The following is a 13,130-nucleotide window of genomic DNA, read 5'->3' as shown; positions in this document are numbered from 1 at the left end:
CCCACTATCCGTCCATGATTCGGGCTCTTAAACGCATCTTTCCCGGTACACATATTGAGTTGTGTCCAGCTAGAGCTGCCAAGACACTACCTTAATCCTCACACTATATTTGTCGGATTGGAAGCCCAATTCGACCGTGAGTAAGGGTAGAGCAGGGGCCACCTCGAGAGGGTACAATTACACCTCGACGGTCCACCCAACCTCCGGTTGGAATCTCCCTTCAACTCCTTACGCAGAATCAACCAATATAGACATATTGATACTTCGTCACCCCCAGGACCCTACGGTTCGAACCAATACCCTGTTGTCGTAGGGTATATATGGCGTTAATTGCTGCCCGTAATTATCGGCGTCGTTTTTGCGACACCTGTGATAGGGATACCAACAATATTTGACTTTACCGGACAATCTTCTGCCCAGCGGCGGCTGGCGCAAACCACTTCTTGATCCGCCAATCATTAGCGCACTCATACGGATGCAAACCTGTCAACTCCACAGCTTGGGTGTCTCGATGACGGCGTACGAGCGGTCTAGAGGCGTACGAGATTAAGAGATGGGCAAGTACGTAGAGCTCGGATCGGAATCTCAGGAGACTACTGTAAGGCAAAGTCCAAGTATAAGAATGAACTTGTCAGCACGCAATCGACACTGGAGCCCATCTCATTCCTCGTAGAGTCGTCATCAGTGTCATCTCAGTCTAAAATATCATCCAAATTCACAAGCCCGAGGCCTACGCCTTTCATCCAATCATGCAGTTCAGCGTCTTCGTCCTCCTTGCCGCCGTCTCGGCTGCCATTGCTGCTCCAAACCCCGTTCCTCAGGAGTCTTGCAGCCTGGCGAAGGTCAACCAGTGCATCACTCAGGTAAGACGGCTTTCATTCCAATATGCGACTACTTGTTGTTGTAGGTGTAGTGAGTGGTCTTGTGCTAATCCACTTTCCTACAGTGCGGCGACACCTATGACTGCTTCGACGACACTTGCTTCTGCCCTTAAGAGACCGGGTTCAGGAATCAAGGCTTTCTTGCCACATTGTACATATACTTTTCTTGCATAAGTTCTTCATGAGAGGGCTTGGCTCAGCTCGAGCCCCTGCCATACTAAACATGATTGCGTCTTTAATTCGATTACCGCATGTGTTCGTCTATGCTGTTCGTGACTCTGATAACTATGTCCACGTATGGTCTACAACTTGCTCTTCTCCGAGATCAGCCCGTAAGACTTGGGCAAAGACTCCAGTAAGTCCTTGTTAATATCCTCCACCTTTTGAATACCTGCCACGTTCATCAAAATATCTAAATCCGCCAACAATCCCCTCAGCACATGCCTCACTCCATACTCACCCATGATACTCAGCCCCCAGATCCACAACCTTCCAATAAAGACAAACTTGGCTCCCAGTGCGAGCGCCTTCACCACGTCCGCCGCGCCCCTAACACCACTATCAAACGTGACAACAATCCTGTCTCCCACCCTCTCCGTAATCTTCTCCAGCGCATCTAAACTCGCAATCGCCCCGTCAACCTGTCTCCCAGCATGATTACTCACAACAATACCCTCGAACCCCAGATCCGCTGCCTTCTCCGCGTCGTCGACCCTCTGAATGCCCTTGATCAAGAACGGCTTTCCACCGCTGATCTTCTGCCACTGCTTCCGCGCCCACACGGCCTTATCCCAGGACCACGCGCGGCCGTGCCAGATGCTGTCGATCCACATCGCGGCGGCCTTCTCCGGTTCCTTCTGGGGATCGATTCCCTTGGCCGCGAGGCGTTTTCGGAAAGCGGGGTCGGTGAGGCCTAGGTCGGCGCCGATGCCGCGGTAGAACGCATAGTTTGAAGTTGCGATATCGTCGTGTCGCCATCCTAGTTGCCAGGTATCCGTTGTAAGTATACACGCCGTGAAGCCAGATTCGTGGGCCCTCGTCAACAAGGAGATGGTGAGCTCGTCATCGTGTGGCATGTAGAGCTGGAAGAAACGTGGACCCTCTGGGATCTTGGATTTATCTGCGGACTGAGCTGTGATAGCCGGAGCGCGCCCAGCGTCATTGGCTTCGGCGACATCTTCAATGGGGCATGATCCTGCTGTTGAAAGGCTGTAAGGGATGCCTAGCTCCCCGGCAACTTTGGCCACGGGCAGCTCGCCCTGCGGGTGGTAAATCTTGTTGATGCCAATCGGGGCAATTCCAATTGGAGCAGAAACCTCGTGGCCAAAGATGGTGGTTCGGGTGGAACGCTCGTTGGTGTCGACTAATTGACGAGGGACGATCTTGTGTCGAAAGAATGCTTGGCGGTTCGCGAGATGCGTGTGTGAAAGGCCCGCGTTCGAAGACGCATAGTACCTGGGTTGCTGTTAGAAATTAGGAGGAATTGCGAGAGTTTATTGGATGAACCCGTACCATCCATTCTGAGTCAACTTCTGCTTAGCAAGCTCCTCGAGTTTTTCGGGGTCTAATACCGATTAGTCCAATCCATGGTGAGCGTCGCGTCTCTGTTACAAGGACTCACGAGTATTGAACTGGGGAACTTCGCCCTCGTTCAGCTTCCAGAAGTTCTCTCGCTGATACAACCCCCAAGATGGGGTATCGCGGGTTTTGATGTGGGGAGAGTTAGAGTCTGACATTGCGTAGTTATCGTTCAGTAGTAAGCTCGATTCTGGATAGTAGAAACAAGCTTCTTGAGCATCAACTTAAATATGCCAAGCAATCCCCTGACAGGTTTCTTTTACGTCGGAGTTCAAATACTCTTTCAGAGTTGATCAGCGCACAGTAAATGCTTCGAGATAAGACCAGGACAGGCCCAGTCATGACGTAACTTAGAGCTCATCAGCCAAACTACGCAATAGTTCCCACTGACCCGGCCGTCCGTGCCGGTCCTCGCCAGCGTGCGTTGACTTAGACTAATTGAGCCTAAAGTCGGTTGCATTGATTTGATATGGGATGACAGATCAGATCAACAAGCCAATTTTGACGGTGGCCGTTTCACGGTTGCCACACGAGCGAAGAAATTTGTGTTCCAAAGGCTCCCGAAAGTAGGTGATACAAATCATTGCCGATATCCGACCGAAGTCCACCATGCAACCCTCAAACCCCTTGACAACCACATCCAATGGATTCATTGATTGCAGATTGAGGACTGTTGGTTCACGGGGTCGTAGCAATTATCACTCGTCTGTTGGTGATCCTATTGCTTGTTCTTCTTGTTGTTCTATCTTACATTGTAGGCAGGAGTCGGTCGAAGTAGGTAGTGACGGCCTGGGTGGTTGTCCCACCTTTATCCGGCCGTGATGACTAAGCCAGTTGTCCCACTTCGCCCAGGGCAGGTGCCAGCCAGCCCATGGTACCTGCCTATTACTCCTTATCAGCCTTTGCTGTTCCAACAAGGACTTTTGATCTTGGTATATCCATCAGGCAAACCGAGGCATATTTGACAATATTGAGATTGGCTATCGACAAACTACAAACAACACAAAGCAATACAAGTCGCAAGGTATTTGGTCTCGTACATACATCCAATTTTGTGGAGGTAAGGGCAAAGTTGCAAACAAAAGCAGTGCCATCCAATTAGAGACGATGTTGAAGAACAAACTCGCCGGGCGCGTGATATGTGGGCACCTTCATCTCCAGGGCCTCGCCAGAGTATCCCAAGTCCTCCGCGACGAGCATGGCAGCCTTCTCGCCGATGAGAAGAGCGGTGGAATATCTTGAGAGGAAGTTAGCAGGGCGAACCTCTGATGGATAGGGATCTCAAAAACGTACGTGTTGCAGCCGACATTGTCGGGGCAGATGGAGAGATCGGCGACCTTGAGGCCCTTGACGCCGTGGACGTTCAGGCGCTCGTCCAAGACACCGTGCTTGACGATGCTGTTGCCCTCCTTGGGAGCCATGGAGCAAGTCTAGATATTTGTGAGCGCGTGTTGGTTTATGCCGGAAAGGGCTTCAAAAACTTACTCCGAGACTATGCCAGGTGGTCTCAACGTGGCGCTTAACCCACTCCTCAACAGCCTTGATATCCTCGTCAGAGTACTTCAGCTCATCACGACCGTCGACGCAGTGGGACGACAGAGTCTTAATCTTGTCGGCCTTGCTCTCTGCCTCGTTGAGCGGCTGAGTCCAGCTGCCGTGCTGGATACCAGCGCTCAGGTTACCCGGCAGGGCGTACTTGTTGGTAGTCTCGAGGTCCATGTCCCTGGCGCGAGCCTGCGAGTCGTACGAGAAGAAGGGGTGCATGTTGGCGACCTCTCCGGCGTAGGCGTCCATGCGGCGGGCCGTCTCGCGGGACTTGATGTAGCCCCAGACCATGGGGACCATGTCTCGTTCGTCGTTCATGAAGCCGGCATCGAAGTCGGGCGCGTCGTACGGGTTGGGCGAGGTGATGTGGGTGGATCCACGCGAGAAGGGGTACTCGAGGAAGTGGAACATGGTGAAGAAGTTGCCTGGGGGCATGACCATGTGGTCACCGAACCAACCCGCGATGACGGAGTAATGCATGACTGGCTTGTCGGGCTTGTTCTCGAAGTACGACTTCCAGCCGTCCTTGAAGTGTGGGGTGGGCCATTTCTCGAACTCGGCCAGTTCCTCGGGAGTAGGGCGGATCTTGACACCAGCCTCGATACCGTTGGTGGCAAGTGGACCGGTACCCTTAATGTTCCACTCATCAAAGACGCCTAAAGGCCAAGTTAGTCAGGCAATATTTCAACACTGGGGGTGTGATAGCATACGCTTCTGGGTCTCGGGGTCTCCGCGGACAAAGTCGTCGAAGCTCTCGGTGCCGGGCTTCGCGCGGTATGTCGAGAATGTGAGGTAGTGGTCCTGGAAGTTGAGACCAACACCGGGGAGGTCGACGATGGGCTCTACGCCAGCGCGGCGAAGCTTCTCGGGGTCACCAACACCAGAGCGCTGGAGAATGAGAGGCGAAGAGAGAGTGCCACCAGAAATGACAATCTGCTTGCGAGCTCTGAACGTGCGTCCTTTGAGCTCGTTGGGGCGGAGTGGCTTGCTCGGGCTATCATTCAAAGTCAGATCTGGAGCAGGTAGTAGCATTGGTAATATCACTTACATGGTGTGGACACCAACGGCTCGGCCGTTCTCAATAATGACCTTGTCAACCTTGGTGTTGCAGGCAAGGTACAGGTTGGAGTGCTTGGCCCGGGTTGCGTGGATGTAAGCGTGAGCGCTGTCACTGCGGCGGCCAGTCTGGTTGTGATAGTTAGTGAACGGAACATGTTTTATTCTTGTTAATGGCACATAATAAGCTCACGTCTCGGTTGATCCACTTGAGCCATTGCTCGGCTCCATGACCAGTCGACAGATCCTGGAGATCGTCGACGACAGGGATACCCTGGGAGGAAGCAGCACGAAGGAAGTCGTCCTTGATGGGGTACGTGCTGTGTAACGACGGTTAGTTTCGGATCCTTCCATTACGGTTCGACTCTGCGGGGAGCTGAACTTACTAGTTGCCGAATGAAACCTTAATAGGCCCGTCAAATCCGTGAGTGTCCCTAACACATGGCATATCAGTCAAAGTTTCGATTGCCGTACAAGTGCTCATTAAGGCAACTTACCGGTTATGGGAAGCTCGCTGATATGTCTCGTGCTTCTTCATCAGAGGCAGGAGCTCCTTGGTAGACCAGCCCTTTGCCTGGAAGTCATCGTAGTCGGAGGCCGATGCACGGGTGTACATCTGTTACTAGCGTCAGTACATTTTTCCAACAGTGATTGCGATATACCAACCATGAAGTTAATCGAAGAGCCTCCGCCGAGAATGTTGGCGCAAGGGACAATGGCTGAACGTCCAGAGAGATGCTTGGAAGGTCTGGACTCGTAGAACGTGGCCGTCTTTGAGTCCAGCTTCATGTTTCGTGGGTAGATGCCCGGGCGGAACACCCATGGGTTGTTGAGGTTGCTCTCGCCATTTTCGATGAGAAGCACCTTGAGACTGTGGTCCAAGTTGGCAAGTCTGTGTTGGATATTAGTGTTGTTCTAGAAACACCACTGACAGACTGTCAGTCTGAACAGATGAGACAAACCGTCCAGCAACGACACAACCACAGCTGCCACCACCACAGACAATAATGTCAAACTCGTCCGGAATAGCTCCGCTCATGTTGCCGGTGGGATATCAAAAAGAAGTTTTGAGGCACTTGTTTCAGTAGAAAAGGTCGAGCAGCAGTTGTCAAAGCGGCGTGAACACCGTGCCAGGTCAACTGCAACACTGCTAATGCGTTCGAATGATTAAAGGATATTCCAGATGAATTCCAATCCGTCGGGGCGGTCGTTAAATAGATATGAAGAGATGGGAGGAAGCAATGCATAAGTCATCTGTGCTTCTTTCTCCTCGCTGCTACCCCTCGTCGTCCTGGCAGGATGGTTCTCGACCCCGACTTTACTCCAGACCCTCCAGGATATCAAACCAAAGATCCGGCAGGGAGGGCGAGGATGAGGGGAAGCCATAGAATATCCCTCCAGGATATCCGTGGCCCTCGCGATGTGATTTGGTCCGAAGCATGCAGAGTCCGTGTCATCCGGTGTCGTTTGTTGGCTCGCGACCTATCACCGACGCGCGTGTGTGAAAGTGTATCGCCCAAAGCCAATGCATGGCAGCATGGCTATGCTCTCCGATCAACATGCCGTCCCAGCTTTCCCCGCACTCACCGATACCAAAGGCGCAGGACCATCAGCTTCATGCGGTGCCACTCATACGCCGTTGCCAATTGTTGGGTAGATGAATGGTGGAGGAGAAACTCACTGCCGATGTTCCCCCCAGGAAAGAATGTGAGCATCCAGACATCCGCATGCCCGATGATAGTCTCTCGCCCAACGCGGCCGTTACGGCAGCAGGCAATTGGCGGGATATGCGGAGTAGTGCAAGGCCGACTTGCCAAGAAAATCTGAGGAAGCCCAATGCCTGGTCTCCCTTACAAGCTGAGCCGCACCGCAAACCTTCGACCCCGAATCAGTGCAGTATATCCCATTTTGGGAGCTTTCAGCTCTGTCTCACTCTTTGAGAGAGCTCCAAGCAAACATGGTAAGGATAGCTTGGGCCGGAGCTCACTCCTAGTCCCCCGCACAGTTGCATCGGACACACAATCAGACCCGATATTCCCGGGTCCAACTGGTCCTGGCTTTGGACTGGTCATTATCCGGGCCAAGGGTCGACTGCCGCGCCCCCCGCGTTTCTGCACCCCGCAGTTCAAAGTCTGGGGGTGAGATGGGGGGTGGAAGTCTAGCCCGTTGGTCATATTCCTCCAAAACCTCTCGATGCAGGCCAAGTCCCTAACACCCAGGCTTTCCAGATGAGGAGAAAGGCAGCTTCAAGAATAGGAAGAACGAGTCAGGAGATCTCGACGTCAAGCTCACTCACCGAAATATCCCCGAATTATCGTCGCAGACCTGAAGTCTAAGCTTGCTGTGCCTTCTCTTGGCTAGATCGAGACTCACGATTGGAGGCTTTTGCAGCTCTGCCCAGCCGGTTTCTCCACCCCTCTCCAACGTTCCCGGGGACATTGTTTGCATGTCAGATAGTTTGAAGCAATCAAAATAGCTGCGGGCGGCCAAAAAGTGTTGCAGGACAGCGAATCGCTTCTGCAGCGTGTCGCCGTTTCCTCTAAAGGGCCACCAACCATGCAATGCTGCAGGATGGTGGATGGTGGATGGCAGGCGCATGCTGGAGAGCAGAGTTGGTGTTGTCGTTCCCCCTCGAGGTTATCCGTTGTGGAGTCTTGGAGAATGCCGCTCGGAAGATGTTCCCGGCGTTGCTTGAGACTACAGTCTATATGCACTCTGGTGGTACTCCGTACTGGGCGTTTCGAGGATCCGGCCCACGTTGCATCGGTTCCCCGGGCATCCGTCGACCTCTCCTGCGTAAATCGCCGCCCCCAATTGGGTCTTCCTATCAAGCATCAGCCTCCCCCGCTGGACTATTCCTTCTCCAAATTTTGCGTGTAGCTCCATGAGGTGTTCACGGCGTCTGAACCTTCCAATCCCAAGGGTAGGTCCATCCCAAAGCTTGGCCGATGTTCGTATCACAGTAGTGTGCGGGCATTGGGACGTTCCAATGTCGGAGTAAGTTCAATATCCCTTCATGTCACGGGCCCGTTTAAGGTTTCGTTCCCACATGAGTGTCAGTGAGACGAGAACGGCGACGCTAAAGTAGAGCATGGTACGGGGCTGTTTGTTGTAACCCTCGCTGAACACGGATCGGACGGCAGTCCGTGTGGGGGCTGGCAGACTGTCTATGAACTGAACCGAATCGGAGATGGATTGCATCTCTGAGGGGGTGAGATGGTTTGGGAGACTGGATGCGAGGTGGTTATTGAGAATGGTCGCCCTGCAGAGGTAGACGAATCAGCAACTTGCAACAACGTGAGACGACACGTTTGATGGAGAAGAGACACTCACCCCACGGCCAAGCCAATGGTGCCCCCCAATGTCCGAAACTGTGTTACGGCTCCCATTGAAACAGCTGTGTTTATTCGTCAGGAAAATGCATGACAGCTGCAAGGTGATGCTTACCAAGGTCCCGCCGGTCAACCAGGAAAGGGACATAGATGAGAACCGTCACCAGCGTCATGCCAAAGCCGAAGCCCATGATCACCTCGAACCCCAGCAAGTCCCTCAATCTGTCGGGGGTTACGGAGCTGGCGAGGCCCACGCCCAGAATCTGCATGCACGCCCCAAATAGCAACAGATAGAAAGGCGGCACATCCATCTTGGTGGCCAACAGGCCAGATACTGCGGCGGCAAGTGGGGAGCTGAGGAGGAGAGGGAGTGTGTGGACGCCCGCAGCAAAGGGGCTCAATCCGTGGACGGCTTGGAAGCGCTGCGGGAGGTTGATCAAGGCGGTCATGAACGGCAGGCCGGTGAAGAAGGCGGTTCTGCCACAACGGGTGAGCTACGCCTCGGCGCTGCAGCAAAGTTGGAGAAGACTCACAGAAAAAGACCAACAAAGTGTCGATCATTCAACAGCCGCAGAGGAAATACGGGCTCTTGTGGGTACTTTGGCTTGCCAACCACGTATTCACATGCAATGAAGACCAAAAACAGACTGCCTCCGCAAACAATTGTAGACATGACGATGGGGCTAGTCCACGGATATCTTGAGCCGGCCTCCTCGAAGCCAAAGACGAGAAGGATCGATGCTGCGAGCAGCACGACGGCTCCCACAAAGTCCAGCCTAGCGATTGCGGCTCCGCTGAACTTGTCCCGTATGCTCGGCTGATTTACCCCGCGGCCGTGGTGCGGAAAATTGGACGGCAAAAGGAACGCGAGGAGAGCGGTTGCAAAAGCGCCCGTCGGCGCACTGCCATGAACGATTAGTGCAAATCCTACGATACGCCTAATTGAGAGGGAGAGGGAGGGAAAACAAACTTGAGCAAAAAGACCCATCGCCAACTCGAATGGTCGTTGATGACGCCTCCTAGGACCGGGCCTAGAACGGAGCTGAAGACGAGGACAAGCGAGGTGCCGGCAACAATGTTGCCCCATTTATCGGACGAAACCAGCTCGGGGTTGATCACATTGACCATGGCATATATACCAGACGCTCCAACTCCTTGAAAGGCACGGAAGACGATGCTGCCCTCTCAAGTCAGATTCGAAACCAGACGACGGACGGCTCGGGCTGCCTTACAGCTGTACCATGGACGATATCACACCGCAGACGATGGAAAATATCGTGAAGATGGCCAAAGACAAGAGGACGACGAACTTTCTGCCCAGAACATCACTGAACTTGGCAAAGATGACGAGAAACCCTGCCCAGTGTCAGACAGCGGCAACACATTGAAAGAGAAAGAAGGCTTGATGTGCAGGATTACCAGTGTAAGTAAGTAGGTACGAGGTGACGATCCAATCCCGCTGCTCAAACCCGTGTAAAGCATTCGTAATGGAGACAAGTGGTGTGCTGACGATGGTGGTCTCGAGCGTGGATAAGAAGAGAGACATGCACAATCTGGAGGTTCAAGTATTAGCCATGGAGGCTGACGAAACAGAACCAGCCTCGCATACCCGAATATGATGGCGTAGAGCTTCCATCCTGTGATGTACACGGGAGGTATCGACTCCGGTGCTGTATGAGGAGCAGAACCAGAGGGCTCATCACTCAGTTGAAGTGGATGAACAGCAGGCGGAACCATATGCTCCTCGGCCTTTGCGACAGCATCTGCTTCGGCCTTTGGATGTTCAAAAGGGGCATTTTTCGAGGCCGAAGCTCCAGCCGCTGCGACGTCGGAGGGTGCAGAATTATCCATTAATATTGCCGTTGACATTGTGTGGTGCTGTTCTATGCGCTGCATAGACGGAGTGGAATGACACTTGTCTTTCGGACTGACTTGATATATCCGTAGATCTTCGCCATGGTCGTCGCCAATGGTCTCTGAGGCCACCGCAACGGAATAGTTAGGGACAACATGGCATGATGGCCTGATAGATGTCGGGCTAGTCAGTGCTTTGCGCCAGAGGCGTAGAGGGCAGCCTGGCGTGCCTGGCTAGGGGCTGAATCCTTCCAGCTGCCATTGTCCCGATACGAGCTGGAGATAATGTCTTGTCCGGCAAGTATTGCCATTGGATCCCGACTTGCTGTGTTGAAGTAATGTGCTCACTTGAGGCTCAACACCATCGCGGGCAAGAGGTTCACCGAACTCAAACGTGTCCGGTCGGTGAAGCATCGGAGGTGCCCCGTTTTTGCCGTTTCCATCCCAATTCTGGAAGGAATGGAGACCACAAGGGGTGCGCGGGTTCATGCCATTACTAGGCCGGTGAAAAGTTATGTAAGCAGTCAGTGTAGTATCACGTGATGCATCCAGTGATCTCCACCTTGCGTGGTTTCAGGAGTCTCCAAGGATACTTCGTAGTTGAGCTTGCACGTGACCTGTGAATTACGAGTTTCACATCCCACCGGCGGCATCGTTCCCCGTCAACCCCGTTGCGAGCGACGAGACTCGATATATCATGCGCCAGCTTGATTCTGGCGGAAAATCTTCCAAAACGCCAAACAAGAGTCTACTAGGCACCTACCTTAACACGAGTGCGAGCTTCGAGGTATGTTCTCTCACACTCGGATAATGCAAAGAAAGTCATGCTCCAGTAGCTCATGCTGCTCAGTGGTCCCTGAGGAGAAGGATTTGATTTGATGATGGTCCGCAAACACAGTGCAGCTCCGTCCCGTGGATGGGGTCCCCTGGCTCACGTGCGCGCGCTGTAACGGATCGACGCAGGGCTCCCGCCTCTAGTGCACCTGTTGCAACGGGCTCTCCTAACTTGTCAGCTGTTAGTCTTGGTCTTGGGCTCTGGCGGGATGGGGCTGCGGGCTGCAGATGGCAGGTGCTTTTACACAGACATATTATACACAAGGGGCATTCGAGGGACTATCGAACCGCTTAATCCTGGATCCGCTAATGGACGAGGGGAAAGATGAAGTGCGTGGGAATTAGGTAGCTCCGTGTTGATACTCATGGAGGTTGGGTATTGTTCATGAACAATACGTAGTATGTATGTCCATATGCACAACACAAGGACGGATTACCATATTATCTGTTGGTTCGCCGTGGTCCATGATTTGGCAGTGGGTTTCTATCATCCAGCTACGTGCGGCGTAAATAAGTGTGATACGGGCCAGAGCTTGATAGCGAGCATTATCACAGTTATGGTTATGTTGGAAACCCAAGTCATTGGCAATGATTTCGGAGGCAGCCCGATACTGGTGTCAATGTTGATGCAAGTAGGCCGTCCTTCATACGGATGCCCAATGCCCAATTTCCATGCAGGTGTATTGTCGGGTTGGATTGACTTTCGCTTAGTTGACAGTTCATTGAGGCTCGACGTCAACTTTCAGCCCGGTTGCCCAGTTGCCCAGGTTCAGCAAGAGGCAGCCGGGGTTTTGAGAGACGTGGTTGGTTGATGGAAAAGAGAGGCAATTTGGTGGTCAAATTGGGCGATAACGAGCTAAGGTAATACGGGACGGGTTGTTGCTTTGGTCAGCACCGCTGGTATCTCACCATGCTGCTTTAGTAATCACAGTCCATAAGTAAGAGGACACTGTAGATGTCTCGTACCCCTTCCATTCTCGATTCTCCCATGTCCACCGCCCCTCTCTGCCATGTGGGCATTTACTGTGTGAGCAGCGGGTGAACAGCATGTCCCTGTGCCTTTGTCGAAATGTCTCGCCTCTGCCGGGTACTTGTATCGCTCTCCCCGTACCGTGCGAGTGTCAGAACAGGCTTGGTCCCAGACTTTCCCAGGCATGGACTCGAGCGATTTCATCATTCTCCCCCTCGTCGACCCCTAGCCTCTAGGTTCCTGCCTGCCTTCCAAGTTCCCCAGGGCCCAAAGTGCACCGCCTCCTGAGTCCTTGAGTTACACCTCCTATTTCCATCCCTCCTGTGCCTCCTGAGTCCTGCCTCCTGAGTTCTGTCCCAACTTGGCTACTGCTCGTAAATCTTAAGGGTATTTTGAGTGCGTTACCACTCCATAGAACAAACTGTCTATTTTTTTGAGGAGAACCCCCTGAATCCCATTAAAAAATCACAAGGTGAGGGAATAGGTACACAACTGTGGCAGTAGCCACCCAGTGACTTTGCCTAGTACCTACTCCGTTCCTACCTTTCTCGGTCCCTACCCATATGGAAGGTACCTCCTGTCAGTCGTGCCTCCCTCTCCTTTTCTGCCCTGGGCTCCTTCCTCCCTTCCACAGCAACATCTACTTTGTACCCGGTACTGCTCAGCTCTTATCATCTTCCAGCTGAGAACATCATCTAAACTCAGCTAAGGTATTCGGAATCACTTTTTCTCTCTACTTCACCTTCTTCTCTCCCCCACTCCTCGCATCTCGCTGTGATCTCTTCCCCCTTTGACCCTTGCCCTGCGGGTTTGCTTCTTCTTCCTGCAGACAGAGTGCAGACACACACGCTCACCCCGCCATCCACCCACAGTGCCACTGGATTTCTCTTGGAACTTGGAATCTTGCACCACGGTGCCACCCCGTCACCCCGTTTTTGTCAGCAACCTCCCCCAGCACCAAGCAGCGCAGCAGCGATCAGCTAACCAACCAAACCTCCCAGCCCGTCGGCGCCAGATTGTCTCACCACAACACGTACCGTCCGTCCACCCCCAAAAAAGACCCATTGCTCAAAGGCCTAA

General features: G+C 53.1%; 3 protein-coding genes across 3 annotated transcripts; all 3 read right to left on the bottom strand.

Annotated features, from left to right (window-relative positions):
* Positions 1 to 1,110: 1,110 nt before the first annotated feature.
* BDP81DRAFT_440221 (FMN-dependent dehydrogenase) lies at positions 1,111 to 2,685 on the bottom strand. The gene is made up of 3 exons (XM_060591484.1): positions 2,503 to 2,685; positions 2,394 to 2,445; positions 1,111 to 2,336 (listed from the first exon to the last, which is right to left on the bottom strand). Exons 1-3 carry the CDS (start codon positions 2,615 to 2,617, stop codon positions 1,184 to 1,186), a joined length of 1,320 nt encoding a protein of 439 aa, XP_060439109.1. The 5' UTR covers positions 2,618 to 2,685; the 3' UTR covers positions 1,111 to 1,183.
* An 872-nt stretch (positions 2,686 to 3,557) lies between these two features.
* BDP81DRAFT_332737 (GMC oxidoreductase) lies at positions 3,558 to 6,099 on the bottom strand (the record flags this gene model as incomplete). The annotated part of the gene is made up of 10 exons (XM_060585619.1): positions 3,558 to 3,696; positions 3,753 to 3,889; positions 3,945 to 4,660; positions 4,715 to 4,998; positions 5,053 to 5,189; positions 5,254 to 5,380; positions 5,447 to 5,494; positions 5,558 to 5,676; positions 5,727 to 5,952; positions 6,023 to 6,099. 10 exons carry the CDS (start codon positions 6,097 to 6,099, stop codon positions 3,558 to 3,560), a joined length of 2,010 nt encoding a protein of 669 aa, XP_060439108.1.
* Positions 6,100 to 8,063: 1,964 nt separating this feature from the next.
* On the bottom strand, positions 8,064 to 10,129 carry BDP81DRAFT_332836 (drug resistance transporter EmrB/QacA subfamily; the record flags this gene model as incomplete). The annotated part of the gene is made up of 8 exons (XM_060585622.1): positions 8,064 to 8,322; positions 8,394 to 8,457; positions 8,508 to 8,869; positions 8,926 to 9,294; positions 9,363 to 9,569; positions 9,625 to 9,748; positions 9,812 to 9,945; positions 10,002 to 10,129. The coding sequence occupies 8 exons, from the start codon at positions 10,127 to 10,129 to the stop codon at positions 8,064 to 8,066; spliced, it is 1,647 nt and encodes a 548-aa protein (XP_060439107.1).
* Positions 10,130 to 13,130: the final 3,001 nt, after the last annotated feature.

This window comes from Colletotrichum phormii, assembly GCF_030913505.1.
Source record: "Colletotrichum phormii strain CBS 102054 chromosome Unknown BDP81scaffold_31, whole genome shotgun sequence".
In the NCBI taxonomy this organism is placed as follows: Eukaryota; Fungi; Ascomycota; class Sordariomycetes; order Glomerellales; family Glomerellaceae; genus Colletotrichum; species Colletotrichum phormii.
This window is presented reverse-complemented; position numbering and strand designations above follow the sequence as displayed.

What these genes read in the sequence shown, in the direction of transcription:
- BDP81DRAFT_440221 (XM_060591484.1), bottom strand. Translation starts at nt 2,617, where the DNA reads ATGTCAGACTCTAACTCTCCCCACATCAAAACCCGCGATACCCCATCT. An exon ending in AGTTCCCCAGTTCAATACTC is followed by an intron (nt 2,446 to 2,502) that starts GTGAGTCCTTGT and finishes AATCGGTATTAG; the next exon opens with ACCCCGAAAAACTCGAGGAG. An exon ending in AAGTTGACTCAGAATGGATG is followed by an intron (nt 2,337 to 2,393) that starts GTACGGGTTCAT and finishes ACAGCAACCCAG; the next exon opens with GTACTATGCGTCTTCGAACG.